Source organism: Hibiscus syriacus, unplaced genomic scaffold (assembly GCF_006381635.1).
Source record: "Hibiscus syriacus cultivar Baekdansim isolate YM2019G1 unplaced genomic scaffold, ASM638163v2 tig00001397_pilon, whole genome shotgun sequence".
NCBI classification, from domain to species: Eukaryota; Viridiplantae; Streptophyta; class Magnoliopsida; order Malvales; family Malvaceae; genus Hibiscus; species Hibiscus syriacus.
Window position 1 is genome coordinate 42,154 of NW_024061869.1, and position 19,785 is coordinate 61,938.

The window sequence follows — 19,785 nt, forward strand, 5'->3', positions numbered from 1 at the left end:
GATTTGAGTCTATTTGACTGCAACAGCTAGAGACTGGAGCATCTACCTTACTGGTCCTACGGTTTATTTGCTTGCAAATTGATACTTTACTCCCAAGGAAATCGATATTGCTTTAATTGCAACCTATACAAGTAATATTTCGTTTTCTTTGCTCTTCTTTGTTCTCCAACTACACAAATGACCATGAACCTTTTCTAATTAGTCAATGAACAATGGAAGGTTTGAGAACTAAAAAGCAATCCACGATGATCGTCAGGAACATGTGCACAAACCAGAATCCCATGCATCGTTTATCAACTCAGAAAATGAAAATGAAGCTTCTGAACCTGTCTCTACTTGTTCACTTGTGTTCTCTCGTGCTCGTCTCGGCTCAGTCCACTGATCACCCTCCATTCTCTTGTGATTCATCTGACCCACTAACCAAATCCCACCCTTTCTGCAAAACCACACTTCCCATTAGCCAAAGAGTTCAAGACCTCATCTCCAGGCTCACATTAGATGAGAAAATATCTCAACTTGTTAACACGGCTGCCGCCATTCCCCGACTTGGCATCCCTGGCTATGAATGGTGGTCTGAGGCCTTACATGGGGTTGCCTTCGTGGCCAACATAAGCCAAGGTATACGTTTCAATGGAACAATTCAATCTGCCACCAGTTTCCCTCGAGTCATCCTCACTGCTTCTTCATTTGATCCTTATCTATGGTACCGCATTGGCCAGGCAAGTCCTATTACTTGGCATTCTATCTTTCTGCTTTAATGTCAACCCCAAGAGTAATAGAATTGAAAAATATTTTCGATCTTTTTAAGAAGAAAACTAGTTTAATTACAAGCGCACAGGCATAGCTCAAACTAGATTTAGATAATCTATCGTTTTCATTGTGTGACTACTAACAGGCAATTGGAATAGAAGCTAGAGGAGTATATAACGCTGGACAAGCAAGAGGCATGACATTTTGGACACCAAATATTAATATATTCAGGGACCCAAGGTGGGGAAGAGGGCAAGAAACACCTGGTGAGGATCCATTGGTTACAGGAAAGTATGCAGTCTCATTTGTGAGAGGAATACAAGGTGACTCATTTGAAGGTGGTAAGCTTGGTGAGAATCTTCAAGTTTCAGCTTGCTGTAAGCATTTCACAGCTTATGATTTAGATAACTGGAAAGGAATTAACCGATTCGTCTTTGATGCTAATGTACGTTGTGCCTTTCAAATATTTTAGTACTTATCATTAGTACTGTTTCTTTGTATTTAAACTTTAAACTAATTTGCTATGAAGTGCATTATCGAATTATTAGAAAATCATTTCTGGATTTTGTTTAGGTATCTGTACAGGATTTAGCAGACACATATCAGCCTCCTTTCCGGAGTTGCATAGAGAAAGGAAAAGCCAGTGGGGTAATGTGTGCTTACAATCGTGTTAATGGACCAAACTGTGCAGATTACAATCTGTTGTCGAAAACAGCCCGAGGACAATGGGGTTTCAATGGGTAATTATAAGATCGACGACAAGTTCCTTGTCCTTTTAGAAAACAGAAAAACAATAACCATCCTATAGAAAACTTTTCAAAGGTCATTCAGAAAGATAACTCTTGGTTCGGTTCAAAAACTATCCAGGTACATCACCTCAGACTGTGATGCTGTCTCAATCATTTATGATGAACAGGGATATGTTAAAGAACCGGAAGACGCTGTGGCCGATGTTCTTAAGGCCGGTAATTAGATTTGGCATTTTGTTTTCGGTTAAATCAACTCCATAATTTAAATTTGTGGTAGATTAAGTGCTCCAGCAGTCCTGCTATGAATCCAGTTTAGGGATGCTTGCTAATAAGATAATCTGAAGTTTTAATCATACATCTTACCAGGAATGGACTTGGACTGCTGTGAATATTTGAAGAACTACACCGGATCAGCTGTCGAAAAGAAAAAAGTGTCAGTCTGATATAGATAGAGCACTTCACAACCTTTTCTCGATCAGAATGAGGCTGGGGCTTTTCAATGGAAATCCAACTAAACAGCCTTTTGGAAACATCGGTTCTGACCAAGTCTGCTCCCAAGAACACCTGAATCTTGCTCTTGAGGCTGCTCGCAATGGCATTGTCCTTCAGAAAAACAATAACAAACTACTTCCACTCGCAAAAACAGAAACTACATCCCTTGCTGTAATAGGCCCTAATGCCAATTCTATTGAAACACTTGTTGGAAACTATGCTGGCCCTCCTTGCGAACATATTACCCCATTGCAAGCATTGCAAAGCTATGTCAAGAACACCAACTATCACCCGAGTTGTAGCACAGTTAACTGTTCTTCAGATTTGACCGATGAAGCGGTCAAGTTAGTGAAAGGAGTAGACCAGGTGGTACTAGTAATGGGATTGGATCAAACCCAAGAGAGGGAATCTCATGATCGTGTTGACTTGGTTCTTCCTGGACACCAACAAAAACTCATTACCAGCGTTGCAAGTGCTGCAAACAAGCCTGTCATTCTGGTGCTTCTTTGTGGAGGACCAGTGGATATAACCTTTTCCAAGAATGATGAAAAGATTGGGAGCATTATATGGGCTGGCTATCCAGGTGAAGCCGGAGGACGCGCTTTAGCAGAAATTATATTTGGTGATCATAATCCAGGTGAAGTTTCAGTTACCAAGTTCGTATGAATACAATTACTTTCCATTCTTTGAATGATAAATAGAAATGCAATTATGTATACAGGGGGGAGATTACCAATTACTTGGTATCCTCAAAATTTGACTAAAATACCAATGACAGACATGAGAATGCGTCCTGAACCATCTTCAGGCTATCCTGGACGCACTTACAGATTCTACAAAGGGCCAAAGGTTTTCGAATTTGGCTATGGTCTCAGCTACTCAAACTATTCCTATGAATTTCTCCCTCTAACAAAAGTAAGGTCTATCTAAACAATCAATCAAGTGATAAAATAGGTCTGGGATACAAGTTGGTTTCGGAGATGGGGACTGAACTTTGTGAAAATAGCAAGTTGCCAATCACAGTAGGGGTTCAGAACGATGGCAAGATGGACGGAAAGCATGCCGTGTTGCTTTTTGTGAGGCAAACAAAGGCTGGTAATGGAAGGCCAATAAAACAATTGGTGGGATTCAACAGTGTTGATCTGAAGGCAAGGGAAAAAGCTGAAATCAAATTTGATTTGAGCCCTTGTGAGCATCTTAGCAGTGCAAATGAAGATGGTCTAATGGTGGTAGACGAAGGGTCCCATTTCCTAAGCATTGGAGACAAAGAATCAGAGATTACAGTCGTTTTCTCAGCTGATACCAGCGGAGGTGCCACATCAAAGCAGGAGAGGGATATGGTCCTCCCAATAATCTTGGCATTCTTCTACATATATACATTTCTATGCATATTAGTTTGAAATTCATCTCTTGCAATGAGTTAATGGACCTTCCCAACTTTTTACATGTAAAGTTCTAGTGATTGTTCAGATGCCTGTTTTCGCAATCATCCATAACTTGATTTCAAAATACAGTAATTTCCAAGAAGAAAGCAATACGCCACATAGCAAAGACCCGTTTTCTTTTACACACGATCATACTGGTGAGGTGATTTCGACCACTCTAACCAATTTTCAGAAACTCCTAAGATTTCCTTCCATTTCCACCAAACCTGATACATTGATTTAAACAAACATGGAGGCAAGAAACTTGGATGTTTCCATTACCAAGTATTTTCAATGAATTTTAGCAACTAATATAGTATCAAGAATATGTTATGCTGGAAGTATTATTATTATTATTATTATTATTATATTGTTATTGTTATTATTATTTCATTGGCTTTTCACTTGGTTGCCAATATAGGAAATTATGGGCGAAGTTGATCAGCTGCGATAGGTACAAATACAAGTAGGCTCTATCTAGCAAGCTGGCAACTTCCCTTTTCTGATCATATTATTTGTTCTTTTTGGAATAGTATTCGAATGGTTTTATTTGAAGTGGGTTTGTTTCTAAGCTACTTTTTTAGCGGTACTTGTTTTGAATTCGGATTCGGTACTTATTATATTTCAATAACCCTAAGTAGTTACATGAAATTGTAGGAGATAAAATAAAATTGAAACAATGAAAAAATATAGGACATTATTTTTACTATAAAAAAAGTAAGGAATGCAATGAGTAAAGCATTTCCAATTCCATCTCGAATAATAAAATAATTCGGATGAATTAGGTTATATAAATGTTACATTTCAGATAAAATTTATATTAGTTGTTAAACAAATGATAGATGAAATTTATTTTAATCGTTAAAATTATCTTAGGTGTTGCCAATTTCAATAAATTTATTGTTTGACATGAGAAAAATAAAAATTTGGATTCGAAGTCTTTGGTAACTATCAATCAGTGACAACTATTAATGACTTGGATTTGATTTTTTAGTTTTATTTTTTACATTGCATGGATCAAAATAAAAGAAAACTAAAATTGTAGGAACAAAAGTAAAAGTTTTCAGAAATTTTAAATGAAATAATGTGCGTGATATGTAACTTGTAAGTGAAAATTTTATGTTTGGGATACATAATCAAGATGACTTTTCTATTTCATGTTTTTTTTTTGACATTTGTGTTGTAATAAGGGACCAAAAGAATCTTGTCATCAATTTCGCCCTAAAAACTTTACATTATGATATATTTTCTTTTATCAATCACCATTCAAATAATCACATACTTGTAAGAAGGAAATGCATCAAATGCCTTTTATAGTTAGATATGAAGTTAGCTTGCCTTTTCAATTATTTTTGTGGGCATTCCTTAATTTTATTGAAATAAAATACTTTTTAACAAAATTTGAGAATTTATAGATTTATAAATAAATATATTATTAAAATACTTTTTAAAGAAAATAGAAAGTAATTATGCAAAAATGGATAAAAATTTCTAATGTGACGTGTTTTTGACATTTTCCATCATCGTTTAAGTTTCATAAAAGAGAGCAATGACATTGACCTCACTATTATCTACCAAACTACTTGCATAAATTAGTATCTAATGAGATCATAAATAAGATCAGTTATATTTCAACTCTTGAATGAATTTAATCAAAATAAATTAATAATACATAAAACTCCATAAAATAATTTAACAAAGATAATTAAATTATATATATATATATTTTAAATAATCTTTCATTCAAATAACTTAATTTTTTAAATAATTTGGGGTGATTACAAAGATAATACATATTCAAAATATTTTTTAACCATCAATAACGCACACACACCTAACAAATATAGTTATTCGAACTCAAGATCTCGAAAAAATAACTCTCTGTTTAATCATTGAGACCACTTGATAAATTTAAAGAGTTAACTTTTTATCGTGAATATAAAATATTAATAATATACTCTATGAAGTAATCCTTTTTCGTTATTGTTATTTAAAAATTAAGAAATGGTTGGTGACAATTTAATTTTGATTCAAAAAGGCTAAAAATGTATTTAAAAAATCTGGCGATTATAAACATGGACATGAATACAGGGATAAAATAGTCATTGAAGTTTATATTAATTGCTACTCTCTTTTTTTTTTTGCCAAGTCATTGCTGATGATTCATGATTCATTACTGATGATTCATGATTCATTACCATTCATTTTTCCTCATATTTATAGTATTATTTGGGGTTTGAAAGAATCACGATAGGCACAGTAAAACAAGATAACAAGTTTTTTTTTATTATTGTTGTTATTCAAGTAATTAGTTAATAAAAAAATAGGGAATTGCAGCATATGAATTTGAGATAGGCATGGGTCGAGTTTCGGTCAATCCGATCTGATTAAAAAATTTTACAACCTTCATTGACTCGATTTAATTCAAAAAATATATACTCTTCATCTGACCTAAATCCAACCTGATTTTTGAGATAAAATTTGAACATGATTCGACCCGATCTAAAATAATAAAAAATAATATTTTTATTTAATAAAAATAATGATTTAATTGAAAAAAATAATATAACGAAGAATATTATTATAATTATTCTTAAATATATAAAGTAAAATTATATTTTTTTAGAATTAGGTCTAGTCCGATATTTTTTACATTAAATTCGAATCTGACCCTACCCGACATCATCTTTAAAAAATTCAACCCAACCTAACCTAAATCTAAATTTTTAAAAAAACTCGACTCGATCAAATCAAATTCAGATTAAAACCCATTGAATTTGAGTCCATGCCCATCCCAATATGAATTGCTCTTCCTCTAATTGTGCAAAAAGTTTTAGTTTTCTCACGCGCCTATCCATCACGTACAACCACATTGGCAACCGGAAGAACACGTCGCTGTCATATGAGATGAATTGATAGGACGGTGATACCCCTCCACCTTGGAACGCACGTGGGACTGCAATTTGGCTGCCTTAAGTTCCCCTCTAGATTAGCCCTCAAGAGCACTGAAAATGGCAGCTTCTCGTCACCATAATACGTGTGTAACTTTTTTTTAAATAAAAAATTAAAATTATTCAGCACAATTATCCCGACGATGATCATGTGGGATACCCGTGGACCCAAGCAAAAATCAACGAACATTAAGGGTGCGTTTGGTTCACGGAATATAAGATTACCAGTGGGAATGTAAGATTACCAAGGAATAGCATTACTGGGAATGTTGTATTTTGTGTTTGGTTGGCTTAGCAGGAATGTAAGATTACCGTGTTTGGTTAAAGGAATAAAAGATTATTGGAATGTATATTTGACCAAATTGTCCTAATTATATATTTGTGTAATATTACAAGTTGGAAAATATTTATATATTTTCTTTAAAAAAAATTAAATTCATAATATTTATATATTTTTTACAAAATTAAAAATAAAAAAAAGTTTAATGAAAGGGTAAAATTTTATTTAAACCCTTGAACTTTATATAAAATTTTAATTATAGATTTTTTTTTGTAAATCTAAAATAATTTAAGGATAAATTTGTAATTTAACATTCGTAAAATTTTTATTATTCGATGACAGAATAAATATATTTTTGAAAAAAAATAAAAATTTAAGGGCATTTTAGTCCAAAACGCCGGTAATCCAACAATACCTAAGGAAAGGGAGGTAATGACATTCCCGGTAATATACCCCAAAAAATCCACTATTGGTAATCTTCCATTACCGGGAATAGGATTCCCAGGCTAACCAAACGGGGGAATGTGGATTCCATTCCCATGGGAATCCCACATTCCCCAATCCAAACACCCCCTAACTCTCTAGATACAGGATTCTTCCATGCGAGTGTAATACACGCATGGGCCAAACCAATAGATCCTCTCTTCTCGCTAATTCCCATAATACCCCTAATTCTTTTTTGAAGATATCCCAGTTTGTCGGTACTATACGAGGTGGTTTCAGTAATTTCAGTTTCATTCGGTAGGATAAACAAAATAAAGGAAAAAGGTGTGGGATTCATTATTATTTTAATTGACGGGGAAATAATTAAATTTTGAACGGAGAAAAAACCGGCCGGTTAGATGGGCTCGTCATTTCCTATATAAACCCCTTTTATCCCTTCACAAAATGCATTCTAGTTTATCAGAGAAAAAGAACCTCTCCCTCGTATTCTCTCTCTCTATCCCGCTCTCTCTTTGGCTCGCCACTTTCTCTTCAGCTCTCAAGAGGTAAAACAATGATAAATTTAAAATTAAAAAATTATAAAAAAGGGGAAATCCTCTCTCTCAAGTCTCAACTTGTTTTATTTATTTGATTTGCTTTTTCGGGATATATATATTTTCGAATATTGGAAAAATGTTGGAGGAATGAAATTACACAAATTAAACGTAGCTTAATCGGAGGACAGAGACTTTGACCTTTGGATTGTTGCATTGTTTGGACAATATATCTTTGACATGTTTTGAGAAGTTATTAGATTTTCTTACTTGGATCTGCGAAAGGTTTTAGCTAATATATTTCTTCAAACTTGCGGATTTGAAAGAAATGGAAACAGAGCTCTCAAGTATTTAGATTTTACGCTCGTTTAAAACCCTAGTTTCTTTTTATCGGTTTGGGGAGTTCTGATCTGGGGGTGATTTGAGGGTTAATTTGGTAAAAGTATTTTGTGTTTATCGAGATTAAGCTTAGGTTAGTCTAATTTAGGGATCTTATGATTCTAATCTAGTTCAGATTTTATTTTTAAGATACCTACAATTGGGGCCGGGTGAAGTTCTTTAGGTTTTTCTAGTAATATTCACATTGCATATAATTTAGTCAAATTACTTGCTTAGTTTGGGTGTTATATGCTGTTGATTGGTATTGCCCGAGTTTGAATGCTCCTCTGCACGCAATCTTGTTGCTTTATTTACGTATATTACTACTTTTTGTTCTGAATGATTTCTATGCATATTGTTTGGACTTGTAGGTTTGAGAGGATTGTTTTTGAAACTTTTGATTTATTAATAAAAGTTATGTGTTTGTATGTGTATGCTTGATTCGGAAACCAAACTGCTGTCATTTCATTTATATTTCATGATAGATAATTTGCTTAATCTTTGGTTGAAACCTTATCAAATACATTGCTGTGCGTCTTACATCTATTTTGTTGTTTCTTATCAGATGTGTGAATTTGTGTTTCCTAATCGGATTTTGTTTGCTTAAGCTACCTGCTTTATGAGTTCTCTTTATCAATTACACTGATGACTTTTTACTATATGTACAGCTTGGTATGTCATGTGCATTTTTTGCTGAAACAAAAAATCAAGTAGATCCAATTAGATTTTGTCAGAGTAGTCATATAGCTTGTATGCTTTTATATATGAAATGGGCTCACGAGGGAGATTATTATTTGATCTTAATGAACCCCCGGCTGAAGATGATGAGGAGAGTGATCATGCTACCTGCGTCCAGCCACAAAAGGCACTTCCATCTGCAAATCCCCATGCTTCTGATTTGTTTGTTTCATCATCAAGTTCTCAACGAATAGTAAATAACCATGCATTCTCACATGCATCAACTGGTTCAGGTTTTCAGCCTTTTATTCGGCATAGAGGTTCTCCTTCCCCTTCCCCTGAAGTAAGCATTGAACCCAAAAGGACAGGCGATCAGAATTCCAATTTGGCATTGTCCTCCTCAATTTCAAATAACAGTGAGGAAATAAAGGCATATGTAGCAGCTTCATCTATGTCAGGTTCTGCAAATGCTCAAACTTTGGAAAGAGAAGAAGGTGAATGGTCTGATGCTGAGGGTTCGGCTGATGTATGTGGAAATTATAATATTCATGATGAAGTTAAACCTTCACAAGAGGAAGGTGTACAGGAAGCTATGGAGTCTAATGCTTTAGGTGCTACTGTTGAAACTGTTCGTGCTGCTGAAAACAGCCATTCTCCATTAAGATTGGACCAAAATCTGAATGAGCAAAAGGGGAACAGTATCCAAGTTTCAGAAGGCAATGTTAAAGGTGATATATCCATTGATGGTCGGGAAGAACCTGGGTTGGTGCCCAAACAGAGAGAAGTTAGAGGAATTGAAGCAAGTTATGCTCTGAAGTGTGCGAATAATCCTGTAAAGAGGAAGATTGACCAACAGAAAGAAGCAATGCTGGGAAAGAAACGGAATAGGAAGACCATGTTTCTTAATTTGGAAGATGTCAAACAAACTGGTCCTATTAAAACTTCTACTCCAAGAAGGCAGAACTTTCCTACACCAATTATTACACGTACTGTGAAAGAGGTTCGTATCAATGCTCAATCTGGTGAACATGCCGGGGAAAATCAAGGTCAGCCAATAAATGAGGATCAGAAGCAAGTTGATTTACCAAGTAATGATGCACGCAATCCTGCAGTGGAGTTATGTGATCCTAAATCTGAATTTAATGGTGATAGGAGTTGTGGACTACTTGCCAAGCCTAGGAGTTTAAATAGTGATGCTGAACTTTCAGAGGCTCATCTACCACCCATTCCAAGACAGAGCTCATGGAAGCAACCTATAGATTCGAGGCAGGTTAAGAATTTACAGTTTTCTAATCGAAAACCTACTCCAATCAACCAAAGCTCTGTGGACACGAAGATTGTAAACAAGAAACATCTTCTTTCTAAAAAGACAACTGCTATTAGTACCTCCTATCAAGATACATCTGTGGAACGCCTTATACGAGAGGTGACCAGTGGAAAGTTTTGGCATCACCCAGGTATATGCTGACAGATTTTCAGATAGTTGTTGACCACTTCTAAACTTCTTCATTCAAGATGTTTGTATTCTTTTGCCCTCCTGCTTTGTTTTGCTATTTGTAATTATCTTTCTCATGCCAGTTATCCATGTCCCTTCAATTATCACTCTATGAGAATGGTAACGCTCAGAGGACATGGAAGGTGATGAGATGTATGTTTCTATTGTGAAAGGTGGTTTTTAATTGTGCTGTTGCTAATGATTTACTTGTAATATCTATTAGCACTAGTTCTCATGATTTTTTCCCTGAGAATTTCAATTTCAGAGACCAATCATGCCAAATATATGTGTAGTTTTCTACTTCACTCATTTTCTCAATTATTGCTCCTTGAGTTAAAATTGTGTTTACTGAATTCTTTTTGTTATTGAATAAACTGCCACTAAAGGTTTTTTTTTATTGCTAATACTTGCATGTTGTAGGAGATTCCTCTGGGTACACAATCTTGATTTTTAATATTTGTTAAGCCTTAGAATACTAAATTGGGCCCTTATTATTCAAACGACTTTGAGGTCACTGATTTACAATATGTGATAAAAAAATTTCTTTCTTTGTTGTGGGACCTTTGGAAGATCCATTCATGGATTTCTTTAGCATGCGACTGATTTTATTGAAGCAGTAGGAGAGCTTTCGTACTTCTTTTTTTTTGGTTTCTTTTGGTATTCACAATGTTATGACAGTTCTGCTACTTTCGTGAGCCAGACTGAACTTCCATCCATCTCTATCTTTGTTTGTTTTTATCTTTTCCTTATGTTGATTTATTGAAATTTTATGTATTTTTGAGCTCTTACAATTAATTTTATCACTTCCTGCATCAGAGGATACTGAGCTCCAGTGTGTTCCTGGACGGTTTGAATCTGTGGAAGACTATGTCAGAGTATTTGAGCCTTTGCTTTTTGAGGAATGCCGTGCACAACTGTACAGCACATGGGAAGAGTTAACTGAATCACCTTCAAGAGATACGCTTATAATGGTTCGTATAAAAAGCATTGAAAGGCGAGAAAGAGGTAAAAGTCCATAAACTCTAGGTTAATGGATTTAGTAAGTTTGACAAATCTCACTTTTGTTTCTGTATAACAATTTTGATTCCAGAGTAGAATTGAGGCCAATTTGTTTTGGGATCATGAGTAAATGGTTATGCCAATTTTATTAATTGGCAGAAAATTTGTTTATGTTGGTTTAGGATGGTATGATGTGATAGTTCTTCCTGGTAATGAATGCAAGTGGGTATTTAAGGAAGGTGACGTTGCTGTTTTATCAACACCAAGGCCTGGCTCAGGTATGACATAGGAAAAAAAGTTCCTTTCAGATCTATTTAGGAATAATTACAAATTCTTGTGTATATCTTAGGAATGTTTACATCTTGTGTCAAGCAGTTAGAACCAAGTGGAACAATACCTCTTCAGTTGAAGAAGATGAAGATTCTGAGGTTAATGGACGCGTGGTTGGAACTGTTAGGCGACACATACCCCTTGATACTCGTGATCCTCTTGGTGCAATCGTTCACTTTTATGTTGGTGATTCCTATGATTCAAACGGGTATATAAAGAAATATCAATTCCTTAATGATATTGTGTAGATCTGAATGCACTTGTATCCTCATGGTTTGTGCTTCAGCTAAATTTTCCTGTGAATTATCCTCCTTTCTTTTTTCTTTTTTTGTTTTAAATCACAATAACTTGTTAACTTTTACAGCAAGGTTGATGATGATCACATTCTCCGGAAACTTCAGCCCAGGACTGTATGGTATCTAACTGTTCTCGGATCTCTTGCGACTACCCAGCGTGAGTATGTGGCATTGCATGCTTTTTGTCGTCTTAATTCTCAGGTATCTATTTTATTATGATTATTATTGTAAATATTTCTGTGACCAGATGTAGTTCTTGTTGCTTGATGTATAAACCAGGGTTAACAAAGTTTCTCTTTTACACAGATGCAAACTGCAATCCTTAAACCGAGCCAAGATCACTTCCCAAAATATGAGCAGCAATCTCCAGCTATGCCTGATTGCTTCACACCAAGCTTTGTTGATCATTTGCATAGGACATTTAATGGCCCTCAGCTTGCAGCAATCCAGTGGGCTGCTACTCACACAGCTGCTGGAACAAGTAGTGGGCTGACAAAGAGGCAAGAGCCATGGCCTTTTACACTTGTTCAAGGGCCTCCAGGAACAGGTAAGACACACACAGTATGGGGGATGCTAAATGTCATCCATTTGGTTCAATATCAACACTATTATACCTCTTTGCTTAAGAAATTAGCACCTGAGAGCTATAAACAAGCTAATGAGAGCAATCCCGACAATGTCGCAATGGGATCAATTGATGAAGTCCTCCAGAACATGGACCAGAATCTTTTTCGTACCCTTCCAAAACTCTGCCAAAAGCCAAGAATGTTGGTTTGTGCTCCTTCTAATGCTGCAACCGATGAGCTTCTTGCACGTGTTCTTGATCGAGGATTTATTGATGGTGAGATGAAAATCTACCGTCCTGATGTGGCCCGAGTTGGGGTAGACTCTCAGACACGGGCTGCCCAAGCAGTTTCCGTTGAGCGGAGAACTGAGCAACTTCTACAGAAGAACCGTGATGAAATTTTTGGACATATTCAGACTTTAAAGGCTCGTGAAGCTATGTTATCTCAGCAGATAGCTACTTCTCAAAGGGATCTTACTGCTGCAGCTGTTAATGTTCGGTCCCAAGGTTCTGTTGGTGTTGACCCTGATATTCTTGTTGCACGGGATCAGAACAGAGATGTACTGTTGCAGAACCTTGCTGCAGTTGTTGAAAACAGAGATAAAGTTCTAGTTGAGATGTCTCGCCTTCTTATTTTAGTACCCAAGTTCCGTGTCGGTAGTAACTTCAACTTGGAAGAAGCCCGTACTAATCTTGAGGCTAGTTTTGCCAATGAGGCTGAGATTGTTTTCACCACTGTCTCAAGTAGTGGGCGTAAGCTGTTCTCTCGCCTTACCCATGGTTTTGATATGGTTGTAATTGATGAGGCTGCTCAAGCCAGTGAAGTTGCAGTACTTCCTCCCCTATCTCTTGGTGCAGCAAGATGTGTACTTGTTGGGGATCCTCAACAGCTTCCTGCAACAGTTATCAGCAAGGCTGCTGGGACACTCTTATACAGTAGAAGCCTTTTTGAGAGGTTCCAGCAAGCAGGATGCCCGACTATGTTGTTATCTGTTCAATATAGGATGCATCCCCAAATTAGGGATTTCCCATCTCGATACTTCTATCAAGGACGTCTCATTGACAGTGAAAGTGTTGCCAACTTACCTGACGAGGTTTACTACAAAGACCCTTTACTTAAACCTTATTTATTTTATGATATTACCCATGGTCGGGAATCCCATAGAGGTGGATCTGTTTCATATCAGAATATGCATGAAGCAGTGTTCTGTTTGCGCTTGTATGAGTACCTACAGAAAACTTCAAAATCTTTGGGTGTGCCAAAAATCACGGTGGGTATAATAACACCATACAAGTTGCAATTGAAATGCATACAACGTGAGTTTGAGTGTGTTCTAAGAACAGAGGAAGGGAAGAGGGATTTATATATTAATACCGTAGATGCTTTCCAGGGTCAGGAACGTGATGTTATTATTATGTCTTGTGTCCGTGCCTCAAATCATGGGGTGGGCTTTGTTGCAGATATCCGTCGAATGAATGTTGCTCTTACTCGTGCCAGAAGGGCTTTGTGGGTACGGAATTCTTTCTTCTAACCTCTATATGCTATTACGTCCTAGTACAGATTGTTATCCAATTTGTTTTTTGTTTATTTTCTGGAATTGACATTAAAGTTTGAACAGGTTATGGGCAACGCGGGTGCTCTGGTGCAGTCTGATGATTGGGCAGCCTTAATTGCTGATGCCAAAGCTAGGAATTGTTATATGGATATGGATTCTCTCCCCAAGGACTTCACAAAAGACTTTCTCCCCAAAGACTTTTCAGGGCCAAGGGAACTTGGTTATTCCCCATCACAGGGTAAGGCTTCTAATACGAGGGGTTTAAGGTCTGCTGGACCAAGACATAGGTCACTTGACATGCACATGGACTCCAGGTCAGGAACACTGTCAGAAGATGAAGAGAAGTCGGGTACAACATTATTTTCTAGGAATGGGAATTATCGTCCATTAAAGCCTCCACAGGAGACGTCTTTGGATGATTTTCATCAGTCAGGTGAGAAATCTAGAGATGCCTGGCGATATGGTATACAGAAGAAGCAAAATTCTGCTGGTACAATGGGGAAAAGAGATACATAGCAACTAATTGTTTTAACAATGAACTGTGTCGCACATGGAGATCCTGGGAGTATTAACTTTATTTATAATCCTAGCGTTGAAATTTATGAAGAGCTCTCATTTCCACAAGGATCGAAACAATTTGTGGGAATTTGGCGCCAGGCTTATGTCTGATAATTGCTCCTAGATGAACAAGGCGAGAGGGATATGCATGGGTCAGTGATGAACTTAGCCAGCCCTTGAAATTGGTTCCTGCTAGGTGGTGGATGATCTTGGGGTAGGACGCATGAAATCATACCCTAGATCCACCCACCAGCTTACAGGCTTCAAAGGTAAGAAATATATCATGATGTCCATATTTTTAATGTAAAATTTCATATGATCACTATGACTAATACCGTCTGATCCAGAAATCGAATGCTGTCATCAAGGATTGTGTTGCCCACCCAACGTCTTTTTGCATGATAACAAAGAGCAAATCGTCCCAATCTTGTCGAATTACTGGAATGAAGTCTTTAATTGAATCAATTGGCTAGCCATCTCAACTTTTTTGGTGCCCTTTAGCACCATAATTTTCCACAATACGTGGAATGCATGGCTGGCTCCAGTTCTGGAATGTGAATTCATTTAGATCAGTCCACGAAGTGTTGTACAATTTATTTTGCAAATGCTACAAAATCTCGAGGATGAGTAGTGATTTGTGAAGGGGCATGACTTGGAAGCTGCCTTAAATATTTCGCAGATGCTCCAAGGTGATAACTTTTTGTAGCTCTGCAGGATACGGTTTGGTTAACTTCAAGGATTTGTTGTTTAAAAAAGCAAAAGATTTGGATGGTAATATGACATTTCTCAAAAAATTCTGTATAGAGAAATAGAGATGTCTAGGGAGAGTACATATTTTGTGCAACGAAATCTCATGTAGCTGATCTTGTGTATACAGCTTCAGCTGTGGAACCAAACAGTTCTTTCTCACCTGCTCGGAAAAGCTCAGTTGTACTGTTTTTTCAACTTGAACACCATTGAATAATGGCCTAAAGTTTTAGATGATATCATCTACTTATATATTACCGCGTCAGGTTAAGTAGTGCGGGAAAATAAATATTTGTAGTAATGAATAATGATGGAAGTTTAGTAATGTTTTATGAATTTAGGAAATTATATTAAGAATTTAAAGAATGTAAAATTATAAAATTTTAAGAGTTTAAAATTGTAATATTAGAAACAAGTTTTTAATTATGTAAAAGTTTAATCTTTTTTTTGGAAGTATGGATATTCACTTAACACACTGTTATTTGGCTCTTCTGACATGTATCTGCTCACAGACATGATTGAAAAAGTTGATGGGCTTTGCATTCAAAACTTAAAATCGGGAGTTGTCGTGGACTAATATATGACGTTACTGGAAACATAATAATATATTTAATAAAATCGATTTAGCGTTATTAGAAATGTTGAATATTAATAATGTTGTAAGTGGAAATCATGAAAAAATATTAAAATTTTTGGCAATCGACAAACTTAGTTTGTCTGTAGGTATTGAAACATTGCAAAGAAGTATTGTATCGATACATTGCAAAGAAGTATCAATACATAACAATATAACAGGTTGAAGTTTGACAAAACCGGGTTCAATTTTACAAAACCGGTAGAAATACCTGAATTATTAAAATTTGTATCGATACTTTTCTAAGTATATGCACCAAATTATCGATACATGACAATATAAGATGTTAAAATATGACAACCAGTTTCAATATGACAAAACCGGTAAAGAACTACATGATATATTGAAGGTATCAATACTTTTATAAGTATATGTATCATATTATCGATACTTTATAAATTTAAAAGAATTGCAATAACAACGCCTATAAAGTATCGATAATTTAAAAACATGTATCGATACATGACAATATAACAAGTTAAAATATGACAAAATCGGTTTCAATATGACAAAACCGGTAAAGTGTTATAAGATATATTAAAGGTATCGATACTTTTATAAGTACATGTATCTTATTACCGAGACTTTTAAAAGAAAAAAAATGAAAACGTATCGAAAAATATTGACACCTGACACAAAGTATCGAGACTTGAGTAATTGTATCGATTAAATATAAATAACATATCCGGTTAAAATATCAAAGGCATAGCTACATTTCCTCTGAAAATATATAGAACACGGCCGTAGTTTTCGAAATCGAAGCGTATTAGTTGCTGCGAAATATAAGGAAGACGTTTTTAAAGCATAGTTGTTTGTTTGTTGCTGCAGTCGAATCGAAAAGTACGTTGTCGAAACCCTAATTTTTTATTATTACAATAATTAAAAATAGGGGTTTTATGGGTTTGGGGTTTTTGAAGTAAAGAAGCATTTGAGACCGATTATAGGTAGAAAGAGATATTCTAGGTAGAAAATAAATATCGATACTTTTATATAATATTATATGTAGAAAATGATATTGTAAGTTGTATAAATGTACTGATACGTGTAGTAGTGAGTATTCTCATTCGTTTGAAGGAAACCCCAATTTTTTTAGTATTACAATATTCAAAAATAGGGATTAGGGTTTATAAGTTTAGAGATTTTGAAGCAAAGAAAGATTTGAGACCGATTAGAGTTAGAAAGTGATATTATAGATAGAAAATAAATATCGATACTTGTATATAATATTATAGGTAGAAAATAATATTGTAGGTTGTATAAATATACCAAATACTTGTTGTAGAGAGTATTATGATTCCTTTGAAGGAAACCGTATTTGATTTGATTTGAGTTAATTTAATTTAATGCTTGACTATTCGTAAACTGATTTCCCCCCCAAATGAAGTCAATGGATCTTGCAATTGTTGATCGCGAAGATGACATTGAAATGGAGTCCGAGAGTATCAACAATGAAGTAAATTGAAAGCAACCACTGAGTGGATATATGTACATCTAGTAAATATCAATGTATTTGTGTAATTGTTGTTGAAATAGTAATTGGATTAAAGTATTTAAGTAAATTTTAAATGTTGACAGTATGACTGAATCTCAAATGATGAAAGAAGCTGGTAATTACAACATTGGTTCGGTATGTAAAATGAAATTGACATTTAGTATTATTTAACGTTAATGTATTGATTAAGAAACATTTAATCAGGTGAAACATGAGGTGTTGGAGAAATGGAAGTACATGAGTGATGCTGAGAAGGAAGCGTATGTGACACGGTCCAAAAAGGATAAACAACAATATAAAGCTTGGAGGAAAGCACATGAAAAGAAAGTATTCATTAAACTTGTAAATACTGTAATAAACGATATATAAGAACACTAACATTATATATTTTTAAAAAATGTAGGAAGTGTCGACAAGGTGTAACATCGAAAGACTGAACTCCATAATTGAACACCTGAAGGAGAAGAATAAAGTTCATGTGTTGGAAGAAATGGGGTTTCAATATTTGATCGGAGTGAGGGATCGACCAATTCAGAGGGAATTGTGTCGATTGTTGATGGAAGAATTTGATGAACAAAATTGTAGAGTTAAATATGGTGATTATTTTTATCCTCTGGGGGGTTTCATGTGTTGTAGCCGTCTTGGGCTAGAAGATAAAGGCAATAGAGTAGAAGAAGTCATTAAGATGAATAACTAGAAAGCACTTGCGATGAAATATGATTTAAAGCCGAAGGTGACATATGCTGGATTTGAAGAGTAAATTAAAATAAGAGCTTACAACGGGGATAACCTGAAGGCCCGAGTACTATTGTACCTTGTTGGAATCTTTCTGTGTCCAACGGGTGATACATCCCCGAGCAAGGACAATATGAAGTTGATTTGCGATGAAGGCTTGAAAGGTGAATTGAATTGGGTTGAATATGTCCATGTCAGATTGATTGAATCAATAATTAGCTTTCAGAAGGGCCGAAGCCAGACATACCTCAATGGGTACATATCAATCTTAGATGTAAATGAGTTGAAGGATGTGTTGGGTTAGAAAACTTGTAAGTATAGTTATTATAGAAAATGATAAATTTTATTATAAATACAGGTTGTATTGTTCGATTTTTGGTCTTACTGTTTAAGTCTGCCGTTATTCCAAAGAATCAGAGTAGCACGCATCCGTGCATGGGAAAAGGAAGAAGTAGTTAGAGTGATGACAAAATTGAAGTTAGAAAGACCGAACAAGCAAGAAAGGGTAATAAAAGTAATTATATAATATTAAGAATATAATCCAATGTATTAATATTGTAATTTAATTTTGAAGGTTATTGGCAATGAGGTAGAGGAGGCAGAGGAGGAAGATGAGAAGGAAAAGAAGGAATAAGAGAAGGAAGAAGAGAAGGTAGTAAGGGGATGATGGTCAGTCCAGTTCAAGTAAATTTGACATTTTGATGTCTGAGTTGACGGAGCTAAAAAAAGTCGTTTCTAATTGTTTGCAAAGACAATTCAGAATCAAAGAGATAATTGAGAGCCTTAAGGGGGAAGTGAGTGGAAAAATTGATGGAGTGGTGAAATAAGTGGTAGAATTGAGGGGTAATGGGAGTGGTTGAGAAAAAATTGGATGAAGGGGAAAAATGAAGGCTGAAATAAAAGATATGAAGAGTTATGTGGAGGAAAAATATGATGAATTTAAAAAAGATGAAGAAGAAAAGATGGATGAAGTGAGGAGGAATGATGTTAATGTTATGCGGACACCGGAGATTGTAATGGATGCTGAGCTGGATTCAGAATGCCCTATACCCAAGAAGAAGAAGCAGAAGATAAGCTGAATAAAATAAATTTTAATTTGATTTTTATTATTGTTTCGTCACAAATATTTGTAAGCAAAAGTATAGGTTGAAAAAGTAAGAATACCAAGAGAAATTGGTGAATACGAAAGTGGAATGTGTGAATATATATGAAATAGTGGGTTACAATCGAGGTCAGTGAAATATATTACTTTGTGAGTGATATTTAAATATTTCATGAAAAAATATTAATCCAAATTCCTCATAAAACGATGCTGTAATCTAATTGGGAAATCAATACGCCACAGTATCAGACGTTGCGACGTTGAAGCCCATGGAATGGGTTAGCAGTGTGGTAAGTAGAAAATATAAATTGTTAAAATCTAGTGAATATGTTGTAATTATGTAATTAATTTTGTTAGATTATTGATTTGGTCAGCTGGGTATTGGTTAACTATTCAAATAAGATACCAGTGAATGGGAAGATTGACTACATTTCACACAACTTAACGGCGAGTTAAATTAAAAAATGTTGAAAAGTAGTGTTATAAATGACCAATTAATAATTATTGTCGAGGAAATACAAATTACGACATTGGACGACATTGCCAGTGTTGACCATGTTGCGGTCTTGTGGGATATGCCATTAAAAGATTATTTGA

The 19,785-nt window shown here is 35.3% G+C and overlaps 1 protein-coding gene and 1 pseudogene across 2 annotated transcripts; both read left to right on the plus strand.

Annotated features, from left to right (window-relative positions):
* Positions 1-197: 197 nt before the first annotated feature.
* On the plus strand, positions 198-3,436 carry LOC120126402 (annotated as a pseudogene).
* Positions 3,437-7,527: 4,091 nt separating this feature from the next.
* Positions 7,528-15,375, plus strand: LOC120126412 (helicase sen1-like). 2 transcript variants are annotated; one of them, XR_005516460.1, is made up of 9 exons: positions 7,528-7,635; positions 8,670-10,136; positions 10,991-11,179; positions 11,356-11,451; positions 11,549-11,711; positions 11,868-12,000; positions 12,106-13,875; positions 13,984-14,747; positions 14,826-15,375. XR_005516460.1 is itself a non-coding variant. In XM_039144619.1 (8 exons), the coding sequence occupies exons 2-8, from the start codon at positions 8,771-8,773 to the stop codon at positions 14,434-14,436; spliced, it is 4,170 nt and encodes a 1,389-aa protein (XP_039000550.1). In that variant the 5' UTR covers positions 7,528-7,635; positions 8,670-8,770; the 3' UTR covers positions 14,437-14,819. The 2 variants fall into 2 exon arrangements, 1 of the variants encoding a protein (XP_039000550.1); XM_039144619.1 differs by lacking the exon at positions 14,826-15,375 and having other exon boundaries at positions 13,984-14,819.
* Positions 15,376-19,785: the final 4,410 nt, after the last annotated feature.